This window comes from Castanea sativa, chromosome 3, assembly GCF_040712315.1.
Source record: "Castanea sativa cultivar Marrone di Chiusa Pesio chromosome 3, ASM4071231v1".
NCBI lineage: Eukaryota > Viridiplantae > Streptophyta > Magnoliopsida > Fagales > Fagaceae > Castanea > Castanea sativa.
The window spans coordinates 11,746,311-11,770,909 of NC_134015.1; the positions used below are offsets into that span (position 1 = coordinate 11,746,311).

The window sequence follows — 24,599 nt, forward strand, 5'->3', positions numbered from 1 at the left end:
AAATGTCTAACTATAGTTTAGGTTTAATTAGTTTTTGTATGACACCTATAGTTGTTATTGATTTTTTTTGTTAATATAGATTTTTTCTGTTTTTTTTTTTTTTAGTATTGACTTCTAATCTTGCCCCTCCTGAATTGAAATCCAGGCTCCGCCACTGCTTCCAAGCTAATTTTTGCGTTGTGAATTCATTTTTGCATTTGAGATTCTCTTATGACACTATTCTTCATACCTCTTTCACTGGGATGTTTTCGTGCATTGGCTTCCAAACTCAAGCTGGTCTCCATTCTCTCAACATAAGTTTGAGGGAGCTATTAGAATATAAGAGCAATTGGGCCATTGCTCTAAGTTTCTTGTATATTTATATATTCAAACCTTGAAAATGACAAGAAGTGGTAGTTGTCCTAAAAGGCTATTGTCCTTGTGTGATTGCATTTTCAAACTTATCAAATTGTGATTAGATACATTGATGATTGATGACATATAACAACAACAACAAAAAATTATTGCTGGATATGAGTAAATGAAGCTTGGATTTCTTCTAGTGTACGCCCCTTAGTCTCTGGAACTATTTTACCAATAAATAAAATTCCCACACCACATATAACTGCAAATATGAAGAATGTCCCTGAAATGAATTGCCCAAAACTATCATTAAATTCATTTAAAAAAATTAGTGTATACAATATAATCTAGATGAAGTTTGATTGTAAGAGGCATCACCTGCTGAGCTCCACTCTAATAAATAGTTGAAAGTGTAAGAAACAACCCAAGAACCAGTCCAGCTGACCAATGTCACAAGGCTTCCAGCTAAACCCTTTATATTTATTGGAAATATCTTTGGGGGGGGGGGGGGGGGGAGACAAAAACATTAATTAATTTCAAGCTAATGTCTTGTTGTAATGTCACACTCGTGCTTAAATTTGTAATAGTTATGGAGCAGAAAAATGAAGCTTAACAAAAGTGGTCATACCTCAGACATAATAATCCATGGTATTCCTCCCATGCCTAGCTCAAAAGAGCCCAAGTATACCTAATTGCATAATTATATGTTCAATACACAACTGGACAAGTAACACATGAAAACTTTATGCTCAATTGCTCAATAACTAAAGCTCCCTTACTCGAGCCAAAACTTTTGTGTTCCCTAGTAAATGTTGTATGTGCAAGGCATGGGAGAGATAAACCAAACAAAAATGGATCTTGGGTGTTAATCAGATGTGTATGTCACAGCAGTTGGCGTTTTAAGATATAGGCAAGCATTGCTACCAAGGCCTGACCAGTGACTCTTTGTTTTGGGAGCAATAAGGTCAACTTGCTTGGACTTTGGCTTTAATTACTTTGATTTATTTGAAATTGCTTACAACTTGCTTAATGTAGTAGAAAAAACTAATGCAGAAATTCCCATCTTAGATTTTTCTTTTTTATTCTTTTTTTTGAAAAACAAAATTGGAGGAAAGTAAAACCTTTCTTCTGGTATTTCAATTTAAAAAAATAAAAAGTTTCCTTATAGTTAGTTTGCATTACCAACGCACCAATAAGCACCAAAATGGGAATGAGCTCCTTCCCGCTTTGCAGATCCTGCTTATGAAATTCTCAACTTTTTAGGATGAAGTAATAATTTAAAAACATTTAAACACAGTATAGATGTTTAGAAAGTCTGCTTAATATTTAACCTGCAAGAAGAATGAAAATCCAGTGAGGACACAACCTAAGCAAGCTCCAGTCGCAGATATCTGCAGGCATTGGCAGAATTCAGTATTGGATTGTCAATTAACTACAAACATAAATTGAATTTTGCTCAGCTCTGACCATTAGAAGCGGTCGTCTTCCACACTTATCTATCAAGAGTACTCCTAAAGTTGTCATTAGAATCTGCAGAGGAATGATTACTGAATTTCAGAAAAGAAGAAAGTTATAAACCATTTATAAAAAGAATTACAAACCTGGACAACTGCTGCTAATATAGTCCCAATCTTACTCGAAAAACCTGTCACACAACAACTATTATGTCTTCATTTCTCTATGATTTGTTTCTTTCAACTAACCATAAGAAATTACAATAGTCACATTATTTACCTGCTGACTCAAATATAGAAGTTGTATAAAATGTAAACCCATTAAGTCCTCCAAATTCTTGAAGTGCCATTAGCCCAACTGCAACCTAAAACAGTTTCAAATTTTCTTGACACCACAAAAGATATTGAAGGAAATAGGTAACGCATAAGAATAATTGATAATGCTTACTATGATTGAATAAGCATATTTCCCCTGGAATGGGTGCAGAACTCCATCTTCAGATATCCATCGAAAGTTTTCGGTATAATCCTGAAAGACGAGGAAAGCCAATTGCATTACTTGTTTTCAATGTTAGCTGCTCCTTCATGAAGTTTGAACAAAAAAGAAATTACAATGATATCAGCTGCTTCTTGAGAAATATCAGCATTTTCTCCCCTAAGGAATTGCAGCCTAACTTCAAACTCTTCTAATCGACCACATTTGGCCTGCATGTAATGAGACTCATCACTCATCATATGAATATGCATAGTGATGAAACACTATTGCTTCATTAATTCCTAAACTAGAATTACAATGTTAAATTTGGTTTTCACTTGTTTTAGGCTTTGACAAGTACCAGGAAAAAGAAGAACAAGCAAAATTTTCCCCCTTCTTGGTTAATGCACCGTGTACAAGCCGACCTAGAAAAAAAATCAAGAATACATTGAACCGGACTCACCAACCATCTAGGAGACTCAGGAATGAAAAATAGGCCAAGAAGATGTGCTAGACATGGAATGATTCCTGAAAAATGAAAATGATATCACATACAAGCCAAGTTCATGGAGCTTTCTTTTGATTGATTAACAACTATACAAGACTAACCTATTAGAGCCAAGGTGCGCCAATTGACAAGAGAACCAATAAGAAATGTGAGAGCCTTGCCACAACCTATCATCAACTGAAAAGTGGATAATACATAGGCACATAAACAATGAAGCTAACTACTAATTCAAATCAATGATCAGACCATCTACCTGACTAAGTGATGTAAATGATCCCCTAACATTCTTAGGTGTAATTTCAGCAATATATACAGGAACCTGTAAAAGAATTTTCAAAAATCATTCTTCATCACTTGGATAAATGATCAAATTTGATGTTCAAAACTTTGTAATTATAATTACCACATAAGAAAGAATCCCAATTCCACATCCCACTAATAATCTTCCAAGGTCAAGCCACCAAGCATCCTGTTAAATCACAAATTTTATGTTATGACCTTTTTTCTACTTTTTAATATCATTCACTTCTGTTTGATTCCACCTAAACAATTAATTATCCACTATGGTTCCTGACCCAGCCTTCACTTTTTATCTTTTATTATGTCTTTTTATTATTTGATCCTTATATAATCATTTACAACCAGATAGCCTGTAAACTGTGAAATTATTCCCAAAGGAAGAAGTATTGCAAATATCCTACTTGGTGACATGTTTTGAAGTATATCTAGAATTTGAGCTTGAAATTCAAACAAAAACAATGAATTAAATATGACTTCTTCTAATGTTAAATTCGAAGCTATTCTTCAAAATTGGGGAAAGAATGTAGGGTGCAAATAATCAAGCATAAGTGAAAAGAAAAAGTGTTAGCATTGATGTTGGGATTATGAGAGAGAGAGAGAGAGAGTACAAAAACACACCAAAATTAACATATTTGAGCTAGAAATTCAAACAAAAACAATGAATTAAATATGCCTTCTTCTAATGTTAAATTCAAAGCTATTCTTCAAAATTGGGGAAAGAATGTAGGCTGCAAATAATCAAGCATAAGTGAAAAGAAAAAGTGTTAGAATTGATGTTGGGATAATGAGAGAGAGAGAGAGAGTACAAAAACACACCAAAATTAACATGCTTTGACTTGGTGGCCTATATCCACAGCAAAAAGCCTTGAGCAACTACATCTTTACTATATTAAACTACATATTATAATGAGCCCATTGAGATTAACCCTAGGCTAACCATAAAATGACTTAGAGTATGTACAAGTTAGGCTTGCAATATAAGCATCATAATATAAGTAGTAAGTACAATAATCTGGACAAATATCTCTAGCAACTTCTCTTAAATTCAATGTGAAAGCTTGAAGATATCTTGAATTTGAAATTTGATTTCATGAATGAAATTAAGTGTGACCATATAGGACCATATTGGACGTTGAATGAACCAGGCTCGATGTACAATGGAACATGTGAGGTAGTCAATGTTGGTAATGAACGGATATTGGAGAAAAACTGCATTGGTGGACAATGGAAAATGGTAGAGGAACAATCACCAGAAGGTGGCATATGCAAGAAAAATAACAATGGTATACAGACAGTGACAAATAGTGGTTGGAGGACATCGAGACCAATAGCCTGAGGAGAGAAGCACAGCTAGTCAGAAGACACCAACAAAGGATAGCATCATGGGAGCCGAAAGATAATAGCGTACTCGCAAGAGTCAAAAGACGTTGGTAGAGAACAATGGAATATTTTAAGAATCAAAATATTCTATTAGGATTTAATAGATAATTTAATAGTAGGAACTATTTGCTCGTTTTTAGGGAAAATTCTTAGGTAGTCCCGGAGTATAGTGAAATGGTACTCCCTCCTCTCACATTCATGGTGGACACCACTATGAATTTAATGAGCGGACCCCACAATGAATGTGAGAGGAGGGAGCACCATTCTCCGTGCTCCGAGAGTACCTAAGAATTACTCCGTTTTCAGCACTTAATGGGAAAAAAATGGAAAAAATTGTTCGGTTTTTTATTGTGAACTGCCCCCAAAAATAAAGAGAGAGAAATGTTTTTTCTCCTAGATATATTAACCCTAAATTAACCATAGAATAAATTTGGTTAATTTAGGCACGTAGTACAAAAATTGTAATACTAACACAATAAACTTGGACAGGCGTTTCTAACAAAAAGAAATTTTAAATAGAGGAAAAGGTCCTAAAAGAAGTGTTAAAATGGAAAAAGAAAAAAAAAAAAGCAGATTACACCTTTGCAAATACTATTGCGAACCACCCGAGGATGCAGAATATTTCTGAAACTCCCATTGCCTGTTTTACAAGATAAACTAATATTAATTAGTTGAAAATGTTGGTAGATTGTGAAATTGAAAATTTAGAGGTTGCAGAATTATTTAGAGCATGAAATAACTTACACCTTTCCTACCAATGAAATCCGCAATTTTCCCACTAAATACTGCACCTAACATTGCTCCAATTGTCAATATTGAACCAAAAATTGAATACTGCACCGTATGTGAAAACAGAAATGAGGAAAAATGAATCTAAATCAAGGAATGAAACAGGCAGAAAACAAAAACAAAATTATGCACCTAAACCACTTTTATTAATGTACATGACTTGCCTTACAATTATGTAAATCGATACAATCTTGTATTAAAAATATATATAAACTATAAATTACCTCCTTATAGATTTCCTTATAATTTCAGTGGATTTAGTACTCATTTGGCATCCCATTTTGAAATAGTAAATGTAGTTTTTAACCTCACTTCTTCTTCTTCTTCTTTTTTCTATTAAAAATTTAAAACAGCCTCATTATTTTCATACTACAAATTTTTCAAACAATCCATCTTCAAAAAGTTTTAAATAAAAATTTAAAAAAAAAAAAAAAAAGTTGTATGAAATGGTCACCAAGTGTCCGTTTGAGTCAACTAATGGTTTTGAAAGCATGATTTTAAAAAAATACAATTGATGATATAATAAAATTCATGAGAAGTGTTATTGATGTGAAAAGTTGTGGTGCGAGAACATAATTTTGCTTTAAAAACAACACTTTTTAAAAATTATCTCATAACTTCATGGTGGTATTGGCCTAATCAGCTTTTAAGGCCTCATAATCTTGGATTTGAAACCCTTAGCCTCAAAAGATTTCTTAGGGAAAAACTTCACTTTATATATATTTTTTTTCCTTTTGATAATTCAATAGTTGGGAAAATGAAGATTTAAAAGCCAAACTTTTCTATTAGAAACAGAATAAACTTTCAATTGAGTTACAAATTTCTTAACAAGAAAAATCATACAATTGTAATGATGGTAGGTGTTAAACATACTTGAAGAGCTAACCCAAGCCTTAGCTTGGGTTGGCTACTGGCAAATTAGGCCCGACCCATAAGAGAGTTCATGCTCATGGCTCATACAACACACCCTACACTATTTTGGGTTGATTGCAGTCTATTAAGACACTATTGGCTTGTTCATCTTCCACACCCCCCCCCCCCCAACCAAAAAGAAATTTTTAATTTTTAATTTTTTTATTAGAATTACTAACTAATGTCTCATCTATTCTTACCTTTCTCTCCAAAAAAAAAAATAATAAAAAAATAAACCAATCTCAGGCTCATTACCCTCTTAAGATATCAATCTCCAAGTGGTTGACAACATCCATCACGATGCTTTTTTGAACCGCAACTAGTATCTTTCTAATACTATGTTAAAAAAGATACAACATAGCCATGATACCATGTGAAAATCGAGAAAAATAAATAAAATAGATGTAGAGAGAAAGAGGGAGAGAGATTACGTGATTCAGAACAATAACCTGCCTACATCAACAACAAAAAAAACTTTGATAACTACATATTTATGGTTAAAGATATCAAGGCCAAGTTCTTTGGAATCGAAAGAAACTCTATTTCTCTTATTGGACTTGGGTCTTGACAAGAAATTGAGCATTGATCTCTTTAATATGTACAAAATTTTCTAACAATTTCTTTTTTATATATAATAAATATATATATATATATAATTAAACAATCACTCAAAAACTGTTTTTTTTTTTTATATTATCTAGATATGAAGCTTTGTTTAATTTTTTTTTTTTTTTTTTTTTTGGCTAGGTGAATCTATCAGTGTGAAATCCAAACATTGAACCACCACAAGATAAGTGTGTACAAAGACTAAAGGCATTGTCTGTTTAAATACTATTTAGATAATGTAATAAAATGTTTAAATACTACTTTAGTTAAATTCAACCTCTGCTGAAGTAAGGCCAAGGTCATCCTCAATTCCAGATTCGGATGGTGAAGAATATCCCACCTACAAAACAATCATAAAATGATAAATCATTAGCTTGAATGGAAAAGAACTTCTTCTATAACAGCATAATACCATGATAAACTATGACTTTATTCAAATACTAACATGGTTAGCGAACAATAAATATATTCATTTAACTATTATTCTAACACCAAAAATTAATAATTATTGAATACAAAATGAATTTCCTTTACCAAAAAATGGGTTCATCTTTATAGTACCTACTAAACTAAAATTACAACTTTAATGGGTCAAGAAAGCCCTTCTTTTTTTTTTAATAATCAGGCCAAGAAAGCCTCTTTTTTTTTTTTATAATCGGGCCAAGAAAGCCTTTGTAACACTGATGATTTGGATCCTTCGTTGTTAGCTCCACGTTTTGTTAGGGAACTTTGCCAATCTCGTTAGAGCCATTAGTGGGCATGGGTGTGTTGTGGGCCTCGATTGTAGGAGGGAGAGAGAGAGAGAGAGAAGAAGAAGAAGAAGAAGAAGACGATGAAGAAGAAGAAAGAGTTAAATTACTAATTTGGTTCTCCAATTATTAGGTAAAGCTCAATCTGGTCCATCAATTATTACTTGTATCAATTTAATCCATTAAATTTCAAAATCATTTCAATTTGATCCTTAAATATTCTCTTTGTTTAAATTTTAACAAGAGTGAAGCATACAATAAAAGGTTATTGTGGGAAGTGTACAAGTTTCAAAATTAAATCATTTTTAACTATTACTTCTTCTTCCTCAAAAAAAAAAAAAAAGTATTACTTCTCTTCTTCTTTTTTGAGAAACGACTATTACTTCTCTTAAAAGTTAAATAGAGATGAGAATTATGGATGATTTTGACTTGATTTTAAATGTTGAAAGTCTAAATTGACTTAATTAATAGTTAAGAGTCTAAATTGAACTCTGTCCAATGGATGAATATTAAATTAGTAATTTAATCAAACTAGCGTGTAATTCCGTGCATATGCATAGGTACATTTAAAATCAATCTCAATGATACATACATACATATATATATATATATATATATATATATATATATATATATAATTTGGAATCTATTTGGATCTAGACTCTTCAATTTTTGCACCCAAAAATTCACTTGCCATAAAAATTTAAAAATTAGATGGGGCACATGGCACAAAGTTAAACTTCAATTAAAATTCAATTTAGAATCTAATTGAATTTAGACTCTTCGATTTTTGTACCTAATAATTTACTTGACACAAAAATAAAATAAAAAAATTAGATGAGACACATGGCGCAAAATTAGACATGATTTAGAATCTAATTAGATCTAGACTCTTCAATTTTTGCATCCAATAATTCACTTGCCACAAAAATTAAAAAATTAAATAGGGCACATGGCACAAAATTGAATTTCAATTAAAATTCAATTTAGAATCTAATTGAATTTAGGCTCTTTGATTTTTGCACCTAATAATTCGCTTGACACATAAATTTAAAATTAGATAAGACACATGACACAAAATTAGACTTCAATTTAGAATTTAATTGTATTTTCTCTTAGCTTCACCTATTATTATTATTATTATTATTATTATTATTATTATTATTATTATTATTAGGAGAGAGAGAAGGAGAGAGAGAGAGAGAGAGAGAGAGAGAGAGATCACTAATGGCACAACAATGTATTATTTATTATTTAACATGCTATATATTTGGCCATATACATACACAAAAAATAAAATTTGATTTGAAAAGTAATAAAGATATTAAATTGTTACGTTTATAATTTAATGATCAAATTCAAAATTTTGAATTTAATGGATCAAAGCCAAACTTACCTCAAGTGTTTGGAATTGGAAGTATAATTTTCCCATAACAATATATAAATTTTTTATTCCTGTAAAATATATATAGAATTTCTAAACCCACATATATATACAGAAACTAAGCATTTGGGACACACCAAAAAAATAAATAAATAACAAATCTAAATACTCAATACCCAAGCTTAAGTATATGTTTAGATAGAGTTTATTGAACTTTTAACTAAAAGTACTGTAAATAATAAAAGGTAAAAGTTAAATAAAATAAGAAAGTGACTTACGTGAAACCTACAAATAATAAGAAACATAAGTAAAAGTTAAATTAAATAAGTAGATAATTCACGTGAGATTTGCAGATAGTAAAAATAATAATAAGCAATAAGGTGGCTTATAAGTGCATTCCGAACGAGCACTTAGTGTCAAAAAAACTCTTAGCTCAATTAACATATTGTGATATTTCGAATGAAGATGTTCAAGGTTCAAATATTTTACCCCAACTATCAAATTATATATATACCCAAACTTCAACAATGATCGCGATCCCATACCACCAAGGAAGACGGAACATTTCCTAGTTCCTGCAATTAACTAATATAGAGAAACCATACATACCTAAACCAAAAGAAAAGAGATCCCAAACTCGAATTGTCCATCAATATGCTTCCCCCATTATCACCATATGTATGAAATTAATACATTTTACCACTCAACTTATTAATTCAACAAAACCTTTAACTACAAAAGGATAGTAATAGGTTCATCAAAAAAAGGATAGTAATAGTACTTACTGCACTTCCAAAAGTAAATGATCCACATACGGCCACTAATGTGCTAAGCACAACAATAGATGTGGTGGTTGATGAGGATTCACTTAGCTGCATACCACCATGATCACTACTGCTCCATTGATCATTATTATCAAGCTTTTGTTTGAGAAGTAGTGACCTTCTTGTTGTTGCTGCTGCTTCTTCCATGCTTTCTACTAACCTCACTTCCTTGTGTGTGTGTGTGTCTGTGTGAGATGAAAAGTAAGGGATATTTCAATGGGATAAATTTGATGAGAGACTGACTGATGCAGCTAGAAGAAGTTGAAAAAAGGTTGAGGAAAAGGAAATAATGTATCAAATAGCACCTTATTTCAAAGTGATGAGCAATTCAGCACCACTATAGAGACTTGTGAGATGAAAGACTTTTTATGTAAAAAGCATTCCGACATATGATATAGAAATATCAGCAGCAAAGTTTTATAATCTAACACTTTCATGAATAGAAAGAGTTGTCAATGAATTTATCAATCAATGACCTATCTTTCTGGGGGGGTTTGTATTTGGGGTAGATTCCCTTGTCTTCACCGCTAAGAACCAAAAATAATAAATTAATTAATAAATCTCTACCAATGTTGTAAAAGTTTGACCCAATAAGAATGATATTAAAAAGAAAAAGGATCAACATAGAGGTGATGAGAGTATGGGACCCTAACTCATCATTTTAAAAAGTTAATTTCACTGCTTCTCTTGACAATATGCCTCTAGATTAGAAGCCGGAGAGCTCATTGTTAATAACTCTAATTAATTTTGGATTATTGAATATAATCCAACTTAAATGTAAATAAATTTTGGATTATTAATCAAAATGCTGCTTTAGTTGTAGTCAAGTATTATAACTATGGTTTATTTATTATTAGTCTAGGATTGGATGTAGTCAAGTGCGCACTTGACTAATTATAGCATGCTCTAATTAATACTCTTCGATAAGTTCGTTGTAATACATAAAATATATATAATATATAAAATTTTAGATACGATAAAATTTCAATTTTATAATATATGCTATATAATGATTGTTCTTTGTTATTAAATCAAGACTAATTCATTTTTTGTGTAGGCAGGATGGAAAATAGAGAAAGGAAAATAAGTTGGAAAATAACATTTTTCACTGTTTGGTTTAGAGGGGAAGGGGGAGAGAAAAGTGGTGGGACCCACCAGTTTTCTTTCCTCCCCCTTCAAAATACAATCTCTCCAAATTAAAGAGAAAATTAAAGTGAAAAGTGAGAAAAATATTTGGACAAAACTATCCCCATCTCTAATTAATGTTTCTAGCTTTGCTTTTTTTCTTTTTTCTAGTTTCCTGTAATGTTGGCTTGCTCTATTTTTTTTCTTTTCTTTTTTTGACTTTTCCAGTTTCCTTTGCAACGTTGGCTTACTTTTCTTTTTCTTTTTTTTTTTGTAACATTGGCTTTTTGTTTTGTTTTCTTTTTCTTTTTCTTTTTTGGTTTTATCAGGTGGTGGGTTCTTCTTCTTTTCCTCCTTTTTTTTCTTAATTTTTATTTTTATTTTTATTTTAAGAAAACACTTTTGGATGATTTTTTTATGTTATTTTTGGAAATGTCTACTTTCATCTATATACAATTTTTTTTAAAAGTATAATTTATTACATTTTGTTTTATTTAAGAGGGACATGATGGTAAACTTATACAAACCTTATTTTCAAATAAACCAAAAAGTTTTCCATCCTTCCACTTTTCCACCCTCTCAACCAAACACAAATGAGGAAAATTAAAAACTTTTCTATCCTCTCACTTTTCCATCATCTCTCTATTTTCTATCCTCTCACTTTTTCATCCTCCCAATCAAACGAATCCTAAATCTCTTATTTAATGACAAGAGAATGTAAGATATCCTAAAGTTTTAAAAAGTCATTAAGGACTCTATTATGGGAATTCGCCTTTATCCAAAAAAAAAATTTTTCTCTTTGCTCTTTATTTTCTACTTCATACTTTCTAACATGGTATATTATATTCTTTATTTTCTTTGATATATTTATATTTTATATATTTTTTTTAATATGGGATATCCTAAGATCAAAATATTAATGCACAAGTGAGATTGATGTGGCTTAGCATTGTAAAATGTGATTGAAAATTCAGATTTATAAACTTTTAAGTAATTGAAATTTTAAGGTTGTACTCATATTAGTACAATACTAAGTGTACTTAACATTGACCACTAGTTGGAACATAATGGATTTTTTTTTTTTAACATCTATCAAACATGTTACAATATATTAGGATATTATATATTAGGCATTAAAAAAAGATATAATATATTATTAGGATCTTACAATAAATATGTAGGCTATTATTTTGTAAAAGGGAAAAATTTGGCAACAAACTTTGTTGTAGCTTAAGGCTACAACCCGCACTAAAGAATTTAACAATATTATATATTTTGAAAATCTAATCGTTGAATTACATACTCTTTATGTTCTTAACACATATGTCAAATTTCAAATAAATTTTATGTTATTTACTATTCAATCCATAAATTTATTTTTTATGTATAATTTTAGACTATAAAAACTTAAAATTTAAACAATTAATTGATGACAAAGTTATTAATTTTTGATCTTCTAAACGTTTTGCAAGTATGAAGTATACAATAAGAAAATTTAATCCAATGGTAAATTTATTAAAATTCAAATTTAATTAAAAGATATTGAGTGGAGCTATAGGAGAAGCAAACTCTCCTAAGTGCTAATTGCTATTGTTCTAATGCTCTTTTTTTTTTAATTAAAATTAAAAATGGTCTAACCCAACCCACATGGATTGGATTGGGATTTTTTTCAACCACTCGTGATGGGTTGGATTGAAAAATCCCCTCAACCCAACCCAAACCATATGCACTCTTGGTTATATATTTTAGTTAAGCACAACCCATGGAATCTGTCATCATCATGATCCTCCTTGAGTGTTACGGACTAGGTTAATAAAGTCTTCCAATAGAGGGAGAAAACAAAAAAACAAAATAAATGCAATAAGGCTAGAGAATTTGTTTTTCACAAGTTCATATTTGTGATAAAAATAACCAATTTTCATGTCGGAAATGAAGATCTTAGAACCAATTTTTCTACAAACAAAATGGTTAGGTGGCCCGTCAGACTCAAGCCCAGCAAAATCATATATGTGTTAGTAATTTATCACAGATCAAAAGTAAAGAAAGTGAAAATGAATCATTAATTAGCCAAGAATTTCTGGGTTGAATTCCATGAATGGATATAGAAAACTCTCATCGATTACACATTAGACTTTTAAGGCCCAAGTCAGTGGATGTCTATAGAGACGAAACTGATGAATGGGCTCTATTTCTTGGTGGAATATGTGTCCGACCTTGAAGCCCAAGTAAACATTATGAGCAAGGCCAGATACTTCGGTTGGAAATCTCTTTATGGACGATTACATTGTTTTTCATATGACCCAAGTCAGCTAATTTTTGTTTTCTGATTTCATTTTTTACAGTCCATTTTTGCATTCAAGCTTTCATTATAGCACAATTCCTCATACCTCTTTCACCAAGACATTTTCATGCATTAGCTTCCAAACACAAGTTGGTCTTCATTCACCCAACATAAGTTTGAAGGGGCCCATTGCTCTAGCCTTCTTGTATATTTATATACAATTCAGATCTTGAAGATGACAAGAAGTGTTGGTTGGCCTAAAGGCTATTATCCTTATGTGATTGCATTTTCAAAGTTCAAACTTATCAAATTGTGATTATGTACATTGATGATGGATGCCATATATCACAAAAATTTTCTTATTGTTGGATATGAGTAAATGATGCTTGGATTTCTTCAAGTGTACGTCCCTTGGTCTCTGGAATCAGCTTATTAATAAATATAATTCCCATACCACATATGACTGCAAATATGAAGAATGTCCCTGAAATGATTTGCCCAAAACCATCATTAAATTGATTAAAAAAAAAATAGTGTACTATAAATATGGTCTAGATGAAGTTTGTATCACCTGCTGAGCTCCACTCAAATAAATAGTTGAAAGCATAAGATACAACCCAAGAACACATCCAATTGACCAATGTCACCAGGCTTCCAGCTGAACTCTTTATGTTTATTGGAAATATCTGAGGGGAAAAACATTAATTAATTTCAAGCTAATGCATTGCTGAATTGTCACACTCTAGCTTAAATTGGTAATAGCTATGGAGTAAAAAAATGAAGCTTAACAAAAGTGGACATACCTCAGACATAATAATCCATGGTATTCCTCCCATGCCTAGCTCAAAAGAGCCCAAGTATACCTAATTTCATAATCATATGATCAATACACAACTGGGCCAGTAACACATGAAAACTTTATGCTCATTAACTCAAGTTCTTACTGTGATTTACTTGAGCCAAAACTTTAGATTTCTCTTTTTCTTTTTTTAAGAAAAATAGGGGGAAAAGTAAAACCTTTCTTCTGGTATTTCAATTAAAAAAAATGAAAAAGTTTCCTTATGGTTAGTTTGCATTACCAACACACCAATAAGCACCAAAATGGGAATGACCTCCTTCCCGATTTGAAGATCCTGCTTATGGCATTTCCAACTTTTTAGGATAAAGTAATACTTTAAAAATAATTAATCAAAGTACATATATTTATAAAGTCAGCTTAATATTTAACCTGCAAGAAGAATGAGAATCCAGTGAGGACACAACCTAAGCATGTTCCGGCCGTAGAAATCTGCAGGCATTGCCAAAATTCAGTTTTGGATTATCAATTAACTACAAGCATAAATTGAATTTTGCGCTGCTCTGACCATTAGAAGCGGCCGTCTTCCACACTTATCTATCAAGAGTACTCCCAAAGTTGTCATTAGAATCTGCAGAGGAATGATTACTCAATTTTCGAAAAGAAACAAGTTATAAACCACACATATGAAGAATTACACCAAACCTGAACAACTGCTGCTGCTATAATGCCAATCATACTTGAAAAGCCTGTCACATAACAACTATTATGTCTTCATTTCTCTGTGATTTGTTTCTTTCAACTAACCATAAGAAATTGCAATAGTCACATTATTTACCTGCTAACTCAAATATAGAACTTGTATAAAATGAAAACCCATTAAGTCCTCCAAATTCTTGGAAAGCCATCAGCCCAACTGCAACCTAAAACATTTTCAAATTTTCTTGACACCAAAAAAGATATTGAAGGAAATAGGCAACACATAAGAATAATTAATAATGCTTACCATGACTGAATAAGCATATTTCCCCTGGAATAGGTGTAGAGCTCCATCTTCAGATATCCATCGAAGGTTTTCGATATATTCCTGAAAGACATGGAAAGCCAATGGCATAACTTGTTTTCAATGTTAGCTACTCCTTGAGGAAGAAAAAGAAATTACAATGATATCAGCTGCTTCTTGAGAAATATCAGCATTCTCTCCCCTAAGGATTTGCAGCATAGCTTCAAACTCTTTTAAGCGACCACATTTGGCCTGCATTTAATGACACTAGTCACTCATCATATGAATATGCATAGTGATGAAACACTACTGCTTCATTAATTTCTGAACTAAAATTGCAGTGTTAACTATGGTTTTCACTTGTTTAGGCTTTGACAAGTGCCATGGAAAAAGAAGAATAAGTAAAATATTCTCTCTTCTTGATTAATGCAACATGTACAAGCCAACCTAAAAATAGATAAAATAAAAAACAAGAATATATTGAATTGGACTCACCAACCATCTAGGAGACTCAGGAATGAAAAGTAGGCCAAGCAGATGCACTAAACAAGGAATGATTGCTGAAAAATGAAAAAGTCATCACATACAAGCGAACTTCATGGAGTGATGTTTTGATTGTATTAATATCTATACAAGACTGACCTATTAGAGCCACGGTGCGCCAATTGACAAGTGAACCAATGAGAAATGTGAGCGCTTTGCCACAACCTATCATCAACTGCTAAGTGGATAATACATAGGCACATAAACAATTAAGGTGACTACTAATTCAAATCAATGATCAGACCATGTACCTCACTAAGTGATGTAAATGTTCCCCTAACATTCTTGCTTGTAATTTCAGAAATATAAACAGGAACCTGTAAAAGAAATTTTTAAATATCATTCTACATCACTTGAATAAGTGATTAAATTTGAAGTTTAAACTTTGTAATTGTAATTACCACATAGGAAAGAACCCCAATTCCACATCCCACTAAAAATCTTCCCAGGTCAAGCCACCAAACATCCTGTTAAATCACAGGTTTTATGTTATTACCTTTTTTTCAGTTTCTGATAGAGATGCTATGATTCCATTCACTTCTGTTTGATTCCACCTAAAAAATGTATTCTCTTCTATGGTTCTTGACCCAACCTTCACTTTTGTTCTTTAATTCAATCTTTTTTATTATTTGATCATTATATAATCATTTACATTCAGATAAAATGTTGACTGTGTTGAGGAACTTAAAGTAATAAAAATTATACCCAATGGAACAATAATTATTGTAAATATCCTACTTGGTGACATGTTTTGAAGTATATCTAGAATTTGAGTTTGAAACTCAAACAGAAACAATGAATTAAACATGACAGGGAAACAGAAACACACAAGAATTATCGTGGTTCGACATAGCAGCCTATGTCCAATGTAAAAAGCCATGAGCCCATTGGAGATAAATATAAAGGAATTAACCCTACGCTAGCCATAAAATGACCTAGTGTATAGTAAAAGTTAGGCTTGCAATATAAGCATTGTAATACTAGCGCAGTAACCTGGACAAAAATCTCTAGCAACTTCTGTTAAACTCAAGGTGGAAACATGAAGACATCTTGAATTTGAAATGTGAGATCATGAAGGGAAGTGTGACCATATTGAGAAAAATTGGACGTTGAATGAATCAGATGCGGTGTGGAATGGAAAGTGAGTAAAGGATAGCGCACTCATAAGGGTCGAAAGACTTCAGTAGAGGACAAAAAAATATTTCATGAATCAAAAGATTTTGTTAGGGGTTAACATATAATTCAACAGTAAAGGGGTGTTTGCTCGTTTTTAATACTTAAAAGATAGGTGTGTCAATTCGGGTTAACGTGTCGGGTTCGTGTTGTGTCGAGGTAGGGGTATTCAACTAAATGGCTCAACCCTAATCAAACCCATTTAATAATCGTGTCATTATCCTTCAACCCTAACCCGACCTATTAATAAGGCGGGTTGACCTGATCCAATCTATTTGATACACTTAATAAACGAGTCGTGTTGGGTCGACACGAATATAACACAACCCATTTCAACCTGCATAATATCAAATATAATATCCATCTAGAAATTTTTTTTTTTTTTTTACATCCCAAAAGCAAAAGCAATGCATACACTTTAGGTCTTCAACTCACATTCAAAATAATATAGTTCAACAAAAATATAACATTCATCTAAAAATATAACATTTATAAGAAGGTTTAGAGATTTAAGATTTGTAGGGTTTAGGGATCTAGGGTTTGTAAAGTTTCAATTTCAAATTATATCTCTTGTAAGTTTTTGTAATTATTCACTTTTCTTTTTAAATTTAAAATATATGTTGAATATAAAAGGTATTTGACAAATCTAAAATAAAATGAATATTTATTTGTTATATGAGTTAAACGGGTTGTGTTAAGTGGGTCATTTCGGGTTGACATAAATAAATTGGCGTATCAAACGTGTCTATTGCAAGTTACGCGGATTGACCCATTTCTTATCATGTCGCTTTCGGATCGACCCATTTATGACCCAAACCTATTAAGGCCCAACCCTAACCCGCAAAAACCCATGTCGCGTTCGTGTCATGTTTGCGGGTTGGGTCAAATATTGACACCCCTACTTAAAGAGAAAGATTATTCAGTTTTAAAGTTTAGGGGGGTAATTGTGAACTATCCCAAAATAAAGGGGGCCGGGAAGTACCTATTCTCCTAGATATATTAATCCTATTTAACCATAGAATAAATTTGGTTAATTTAGGCTTGTAATACATAATTCTAATACTAATTCACAAAATTTGGACAGGTATTTCTAACAAAAAGAAAATTTAAATAAGGAAAAGGTCATGAAAGAATTATTAAAAATTTAAAAAGAAGAGTAGATGACACCGTTGAAAATACTATTGCAAGCCACCCGAGGATGCAGAATATTTCTGAAACTCCCATTGCCTGCTTTAACAAGATAATTAATACTAATTAGTTGAAAATGTTGGTAGAATTATAGGGGTGACAAAATTATTTAGAGGATCAAATAACTTACACCTTTCCTACCAATGAAATCCGCAATTTTCCCACTAAATATTGCACCTAACATTCCTCCAATTGTTAATATCGAACCAAAAATTGAATACTGCACCATGTGTGAAAACAGAAATGAAGAAAAATTAGTCTAAGTCAAGGAATGAAACAAGGAGAAAAACAAAAAACAAAATTCTGCAACTCAACAATTAATGGAAAGTTTTTGATAACTACGTATTTATTGTTAAAGATATTAAAGGCCAAGTTCCTCAAAATCAAAATATCCTCTCTCTCTTGCTTGCAAGCCAAATAGAATTGGACTTGGACCTTGACTAGGAATTAAGTCTTGATATCTTTAAAATGTACAAAATTTTCTAACAATTTCTTTTTTTATATATACATAATTAAAGAATCACTCAAAAACTAATTTTCCATCTCCCTTTGAAGCTTTGTTTTAATATTCGTATCTATTTTTTATTTTTTTACTAGGTGAAGCTATTAGTATGAAATTCAAACTTTGAACCACCACAAGGTAAGTGTATATAAAGCTAAAAGACCATTGTCTAAATACTATTTAGTTAATGTAATGAAAATTTTTAAATAATACTTTAGTTAAAATAACCTCTGCCAAAGTAAGGCCAAGTTCATCCTCAATTCCAGACTCGGATGGTGACGAATACCCCACCTGGAAAAATAATCATAAATGATAAACCATTAATTTGACTGGGAAAAGGATAGCAATAGGTTCATTAGACTAAAATTACAACTCATATGGACCAAGTTAGCCTTTAAGCTTTAACTACAGAAGGATAGTAATAGGTTCTCACTGCACTTCCAAAAGTAATTGATCCACAAACGGCCACTAATGTGCTAAGCACAACAATAGATGTGGTGGTTGATGAGGATTCACTTAGCTGCATACCACCATGATCACTAGTACTGCTCCATTGATGATTACTGTCAAGCTTTTGTTTGAGAAGTAGTGATCTTGTTATTGCTTCTTCTTCTTCTTCCATTCTTTCTACTAACTTCACTTTCTTTAGTGTGTTTGTGTGATTGTAAGAGAGAAAGTAAGGGACATTTTAATTGGATGAATTTGATGAGAGACTGACTGATGCAGCCAAACGAAGTTGAAAAATGGTTGGGGAAAAGGAAGAAAAAAAAAATGCATCAAATCGTACCTTATTTCCAAGTGATGAGCAATTCAGAACCACTTTAGATGAAAGGCCTGTGAGAAAAGCATGTTGACATATGATATGTAGATTGTAGAATTCAGTAGAAATGTCAGCATCAAAGTTTTATAGTCTAACACTTACATAATTGAACAGAGTTGTCAATAAATTTATCAATCAGCATCAAAGTTTTATAATCTAACACTAACATGACTAGACAGAGTTGTCAATAAATTTATCAATTAAATAGAAGAAATATTCCCTCCTTTAGACAAGTGTTTTACAACAAATTAAAGCTAATGCAATATATATATATAGCAACAAACTTTCAAAGACCTTCTAGCTAGATGTCTAATGTCTTCGGGAAGAGGGAAAAACAAAAACAAAAACAAAAAAATGAAGAAGGGAAAGGATTAATATAGTGATTACGAGGTTAATTTCACTGCTTCTCATTGAATCTAATCCTACTTAGTTGTAGTCAAGTACTATAACTCTGGTTTTTTTTATTCGTATTAAAATAGGATTTAGTATTCTATAATTAATAACTCTTCAATAGGCTCGTTGTAATACATATATAAAGTTTTAAATACAATAAAATTTCAACTTATAACATCTATTTTATGTTGATTGTTCTTTATTATCAGACTAAAATATCAATCAGTTTTTATATAAACAGGATTCGAATCTCAAATCTCTTATTTGACGATAAGAAAATATAAGATATCCTAAAGTTTAAAAAAAGTCATTAAGGACTTTGTTATGGATATAGACCTTTAAAGCCATACTACATTAATTCCCTATGTTTTTGTTTGCTCTTTATTTTCTGCTTTATATTTTCTAATATAATATATTATATTCTTTATTTTCTTTGATATACTTTTATTTTATATTTTAATATAGGATTTCCTAAGATCAAAATATTAACGCACAAGGAGCATGATGTGGTTAAGAATTGTAAGCGCAAGATTCAGAAGTGATTGAAAATTTAGATTTGTAAACTTAAATAATTAAAATTTTAAGATTGTACTCATATTAGTGCAACACTAATTGTACTTAACATTGACCGTTAGTTCGAACATAATGGATTGTTTTTCAAACATCTGTCAAAACAATAGTTTTATAAATTAACATGGGTTACCATAGTTTATAATTGACAGGGATTAGAGAGTTTAAAGGGACTTAACCTTCTTCCTCTCTTTTTTATTGCCTCTTGCTTTCTGCTTATATAAATTGTGAGTTGAAGACACAATTTAGAACTTGAAATCATGTCTTCAACAACGATTTTTCAGTTGTTTTTCACTTGTGTGTATGAAAATATATGCAAGTTAGTGCATGTAATTAACACTTTCCTTTTAGTTAAACACATCCCACAAAAACTGTCATCATCGAGATCCTCCTAGAGTGTCATTAAATAGGTTAATAAAGTCTTCCATTAGGGGAGAAAACAAAAAAGGAAAGTAAATGGAACAATGCTATAGAGATAAAATTATTTTTCACAATCTCATATCTGTCCTGTTGTATTTGGAATTATATTTCTTTTATTTCAATTCATTATTGACACCACTTATATTATGTACCTATGGGGTCTTGGGCTTCGGCCGAGAGCGTGGAACTTTGGCCGAGATCGTGAGTAGTCCAAATCTGAGGAGGATTATCTCCTCAGATAAGCTAAACGCAAATCAGGTATAGATCCTAATGATCAAAGTGACCTTCCAAGAAGTTCTAATGATAGGGACGAGCATCATGAACGTACAAGAAGGATAAAGACTCAAAAATATCTAAGGGAAAGCTACTACACCGCATTGAATGCCCTGCAGCTAACTTTCTGACCGCATTTATGTGGAAAAGACCCTTGAACAGTGCTACCTCGGCAACCACAACTCACAGAAGGCCAGAAAGGATGTCTGATGGAACAAACATTCAAGTGGTGGCTCAAAAAATCAACAAGTGTAGGATTAAGGTCATCCAAAAGGAACTACATAATGGAGGAGGCCCTTCATAAAAAGAGTATGGAAAAAGGAGAAGAGAAAGCACTGTAGCAATCTCAACAACTCCTGTAACCATTGTCATCCAATATATACTAGAACAGAGCTCCTCGGACTGTGCCGAAGACAAACTTTCTTGCACAAACCGGGTTCAATTCTTGTTGACTCATCATTCAAAACTATATTAACTGTTATCTATGCACTAAAACCTAACTCTTTGACCCACTCTCTACAAATTTATTGTATTGAGTTCACTGGGTCAAGATCCCTTACATTTTGGGCTTGGTCTGAGAATCGTGTCCCTACAGTACCAATTATGACAAACTATTTTACCAATAACATAATATCAACAACAAAAAATTACCAACAACAAAATTGAGAAAAAATTATTGTTTGAATGTCTAGACATATTGAAAAGGAAAAAAAGAAATAACTTATTATGTTTAAGGATTTTTTTAATTTTTTATAACTATTTTTAGTTTATTTAATTACATGGTCTACTTGTCATGATTTTATTGGTCCAACTAACGCATGTGAAAAGCTTAGGTGTCATTTAATTAATGAATACGTCAACAACAAAATGATGGAGGAGCTAACAATCCAAACAACATATAACTTTAGAGATTAACATTCAAATTTTGAAACAAGTAAAAGTGAGAAATGGTGTTTACCAAAAAATTTAAAAAAAATAAAATAAAATAAAATAAAATAAAAAAAAAGAGAGAGAGAAATGGTATAATTGTTTGGTCAAAGAATAAGTATGTAAGTGAAGCTGATCATAATTATGATTACAATGTTTTTTTTTTCGGGTAATTGATTCAAATCTAATTTGTTAGTGAAATACTGTATCTTTTTTTTTCGTTTTTGCTTTTAAATGTTTAATTGAGAAAAATCTTTCTTGATATTCAAGTCTGAAAAGAAGATTTGAGAACCAATTTTCTACAAACAAAATGATTAGGTGGACCGTCATACTCAAGCCAGAAAGTCATTTTGCAAGAATTCCATGTATTCACACATCAAAACTAAAGAAAGTGAAAATGAATTGGAGTCATAAGTGGGTTTTTTTTTTTTTTTTCGAGTGTCTAAGAATTTTTGGATTGAATTCCATGAATGGAGTCATAAGTGGACTTGACTATGTTTTCCATGCACTAATTTAAAGATAAACCCTACAAACTACTTTAAAATTGTAACATGTATCTTTTCAACTTGATCTAACCCACCCTAATTTGAGATTTTTCATTTTTTTTTTTTAATAAAACTCAACTAACCCAACTTAACCATAGGTGATGTGGGGTTTATTTTGGTCAGGTTGAAATGACACATGCCACAATTTTAAAGTGGTTTGAAGGTTTCTTTTTCAAATTAATTTGAAGAAAAACGTTGTAAGAACATAGTAAAAGTCTCATCATTACACTATTAGACTTTGAGGCCCAAGTCAGTGGACAAGCAATACAAGCCCACTTGGGTAGTGGATCTCTTTACAGAGGAAACTGACAAATGGGCTCTATTTCTTGACGGACTGTGTCCGACCTTGAAGCCCAACTAAACATTATGAGCAAGACCAGGTCACTTCGGTAATTCCTTCCCAGGTGACCCAAGTTAGCAAATGAATGAGACTAGGCCTCTATGGAGATTGATCTTTTCATGGACTAAAGGGCTTTTAAATAATAGGAAAAGAATGTTTAAAAGCAAAGTATATATAATATTATCCCAGATATTATTAGAAAAAAAAAAAACTGAAATAAATGTGTAAAGTCAATCGTTAATCTTTCTCAAAATAAAAAAGTCAATCGGTTAATGTTCCTCAGGAAAAAAAAAAAAAAAGTCAATCTGTTAATAAATTTAATATTATCAGAATTTTTATATAAAATAAAAAATATTATAATAAAATAATAATAATCTAAAACCCTAGCTTTGCGCAAGCTTGGAAACGCAATCTGGAGACTGAGTTCGCAGGTCTAGCCCAATAGATAAAGGGCTAGGGCTTTTTGTTTGGTTGATGGTCCCTCTTTGTGCGAAAAGAAGAACAACAAATTTTTGGGTTTTGGGTTACGTGGGTGGGCGGAATAGAAAAGAAGAGAAAGAGAGGAAGCTTGGGTTTTAATATTGGGCAGCCATTGTTTAAGCTCCTGAGACGAAACTTTGAAGCAAATAAGAGATGGACTTTTGCTCCTTTGCCCATTAGCCCAGATCAGATCAGAGAGTGCCCAAGCCTTAATTTCAAATCTTCCTCTCCCAATTTTTGTTTTGCTTTTGATCTTGAGCAATATTTTTGTATTTCCATGTTATAGCCAAGATCATTCAAAGTGAGCTACTGAACTTTCCTTTTGAGAGTATGACCCCATAAAGTTAAAAGTACAAGAGCACAAGAACACTAATGGGGCTTGCTAGCTGTCACTACTCAAACTCACAACTCTTAAACTTACAGGTGTGATGGGTCACGAGGGCTTCCTACCACTAGACAGCCACCTCCCCAAGTGGTGAATTGTTAATCACCTACCTATTTTTCAAGTATCTTAAATAATGAGCATGTATATTGTAGTTCTTTCTCTCACACATTGCAAAATGATATTTTTTGTCTCCTCGCTGATTGGATATTTAAGTTAAGGCATATATTGTTATCGCAAAATTGAAAGCCATTACATTAACATAGTTCATAAATTGAAATAGAAAGTAAACATGTTTTCAAATCTTACAAATTTTTTAAAGGGTAAAGGCAAGAAAAGAGAGAACGTTTACAAATCCAAATGAAAAATGCAAAAAAATAAGAAAATAATGATTTATTACAAACCTGCTAACTGCTTAGTCTTTGGTGCTGATCTAAAAGACTGGATGAATTATATGATTTCTTCTTCTTCAAATAATTATTGTCATTCTTTGGTTTTTCTCTAGTTTCTTCTTTGACTATGCAATTATTACTATAAAAATAAAAATTTGTACAGAGAAAATGTGGCATATAGTTTTTTTAGTATTAATCGTAATTATCTTTGTTTGGACAAGTTTGCTACTAAAACATGAGTGTTTCTCTTAGCACCAGTAATTCTTTCGAAGCCTAAAAAAAAAAAAAAGTGCTGCATTTACTATAAATCTTAGACACTCTTCCTCTCAAATAGGGATTAACTATGCTTGGATAATTTCCCCACTGAAACCAGAAAGGATCCCATTTTAGTAAGACAAAAAGATAAAGGGATTCTCATTTTAGGAAAGTTCCAGCTAACGAGCGTCCTTAGAGTATTTGTTAATAGACCATTTTAAGAAAGTTTTAATATCACTTTCATAAGAAATATAAAAAATTGTCAAAAAAGTCAATTGCTTTTTTCTTTTTTCATAAGAAAGTTTCTAAAAATATTTCTTAAACTAATACTCTTAAGACATTTATTAACTTTTCCCCTTTAGTAAAACTATTAGGACTATGCTTCTTTCCAAGCGAGAAGGAATATTATTGCATTTTGGCAGACATTCTTCTTCCCAAAGAAAAATAAAAGATGATATATCATTGGTG

The 24,599-nt window shown here is 31.6% G+C and overlaps 2 protein-coding genes across 5 annotated transcripts; both read right to left on the bottom strand.

The window, feature by feature from the left end:
• Positions 1–355: 355 nt before the first annotated feature.
• On the bottom strand, positions 356–9,911 carry LOC142627217 (sugar transporter ERD6-like 5). Its single transcript, XM_075801038.1, has 18 exons — positions 9,685–9,911; positions 7,044–7,106; positions 5,204–5,293; positions 5,040–5,099; positions 3,183–3,248; positions 3,033–3,098; positions 2,881–2,956; positions 2,735–2,799; positions 2,409–2,501; positions 2,245–2,325; positions 2,077–2,161; positions 1,944–1,987; positions 1,810–1,872; positions 1,674–1,733; positions 1,525–1,578; positions 971–1,030; positions 721–835; positions 356–625 (listed from the first exon to the last, which is right to left on the bottom strand). Exons 1-18 carry the CDS (start codon positions 9,868–9,870, stop codon positions 501–503), a joined length of 1,452 nt encoding a protein of 483 aa, XP_075657153.1. The 5' UTR covers positions 9,871–9,911; the 3' UTR covers positions 356–500.
• Positions 9,912–13,264: 3,353 nt separating this feature from the next.
• Positions 13,265–19,188, bottom strand: LOC142627123 (sugar transporter ERD6-like 5). Of its 4 annotated transcripts, XM_075800919.1 has the most exons (19): positions 19,122–19,188; positions 18,768–18,977; positions 18,563–18,625; positions 17,963–18,052; positions 17,812–17,871; positions 15,873–15,938; positions 15,723–15,788; positions 15,571–15,646; positions 15,424–15,488; positions 15,088–15,180; positions 14,932–15,012; positions 14,764–14,848; positions 14,631–14,674; positions 14,494–14,556; positions 14,358–14,417; positions 14,209–14,262; positions 13,933–13,992; positions 13,701–13,815; positions 13,265–13,613 (listed from the first exon to the last, which is right to left on the bottom strand). In XM_075800919.1, the coding sequence occupies exons 2-19, from the start codon at positions 18,954–18,956 to the stop codon at positions 13,489–13,491; spliced, it is 1,455 nt and encodes a 484-aa protein (XP_075657034.1). In that variant the 5' UTR covers positions 18,957–18,977; positions 19,122–19,188; the 3' UTR covers positions 13,265–13,488. The 4 variants fall into 4 exon arrangements, with proteins under 4 accessions (XP_075657034.1, XP_075657037.1, XP_075657036.1 ...); XM_075800922.1 differs by lacking the exon at positions 19,122–19,188 and having other exon boundaries at positions 18,863–19,115; XM_075800921.1 differs by lacking the exons at positions 15,873–15,938; positions 19,122–19,188 and having other exon boundaries at positions 18,768–19,115.
• Positions 19,189–24,599: the final 5,411 nt, after the last annotated feature.

Coding starts and splice junctions, on each gene's coding strand:
- LOC142627217 (XM_075801038.1), bottom strand. CDS start 9,870: ATGGAAGAAGCAGCAGCAACAACAAGAAGGTCACTACTTCTCAAACAA. Junction 2,502..2,734: donor CTGAGTCTCCTAGATGGTTG/GTGAGTCCGGTT, acceptor CATTACATGCAG/GCCAAATGTGGTCGATTAGA. Junction 626..720: donor ATTAGAGTGGAGCTCAGCAG/GTGATGCCTCTT, acceptor AATTCATTTCAG/GGACATTCTTCATATTTGCA.
- LOC142627123 (XM_075800919.1), bottom strand. CDS start 18,956: ATGGAAGAAGAAGAAGAAGCAATAACAAGATCACTACTTCTCAAACAA. Junction 15,013..15,087: donor AAGAAGCAGCTGATATCATT/GTAATTTCTTTT, acceptor CATGTCTTTCAG/GAATATATCGAAAACCTTCG. Junction 13,993..14,208: donor TGGTGCTTATTGGTGTGTTG/GTAATGCAAACT, acceptor TTATGAAATTAG/GTATACTTGGGCTCTTTTGA.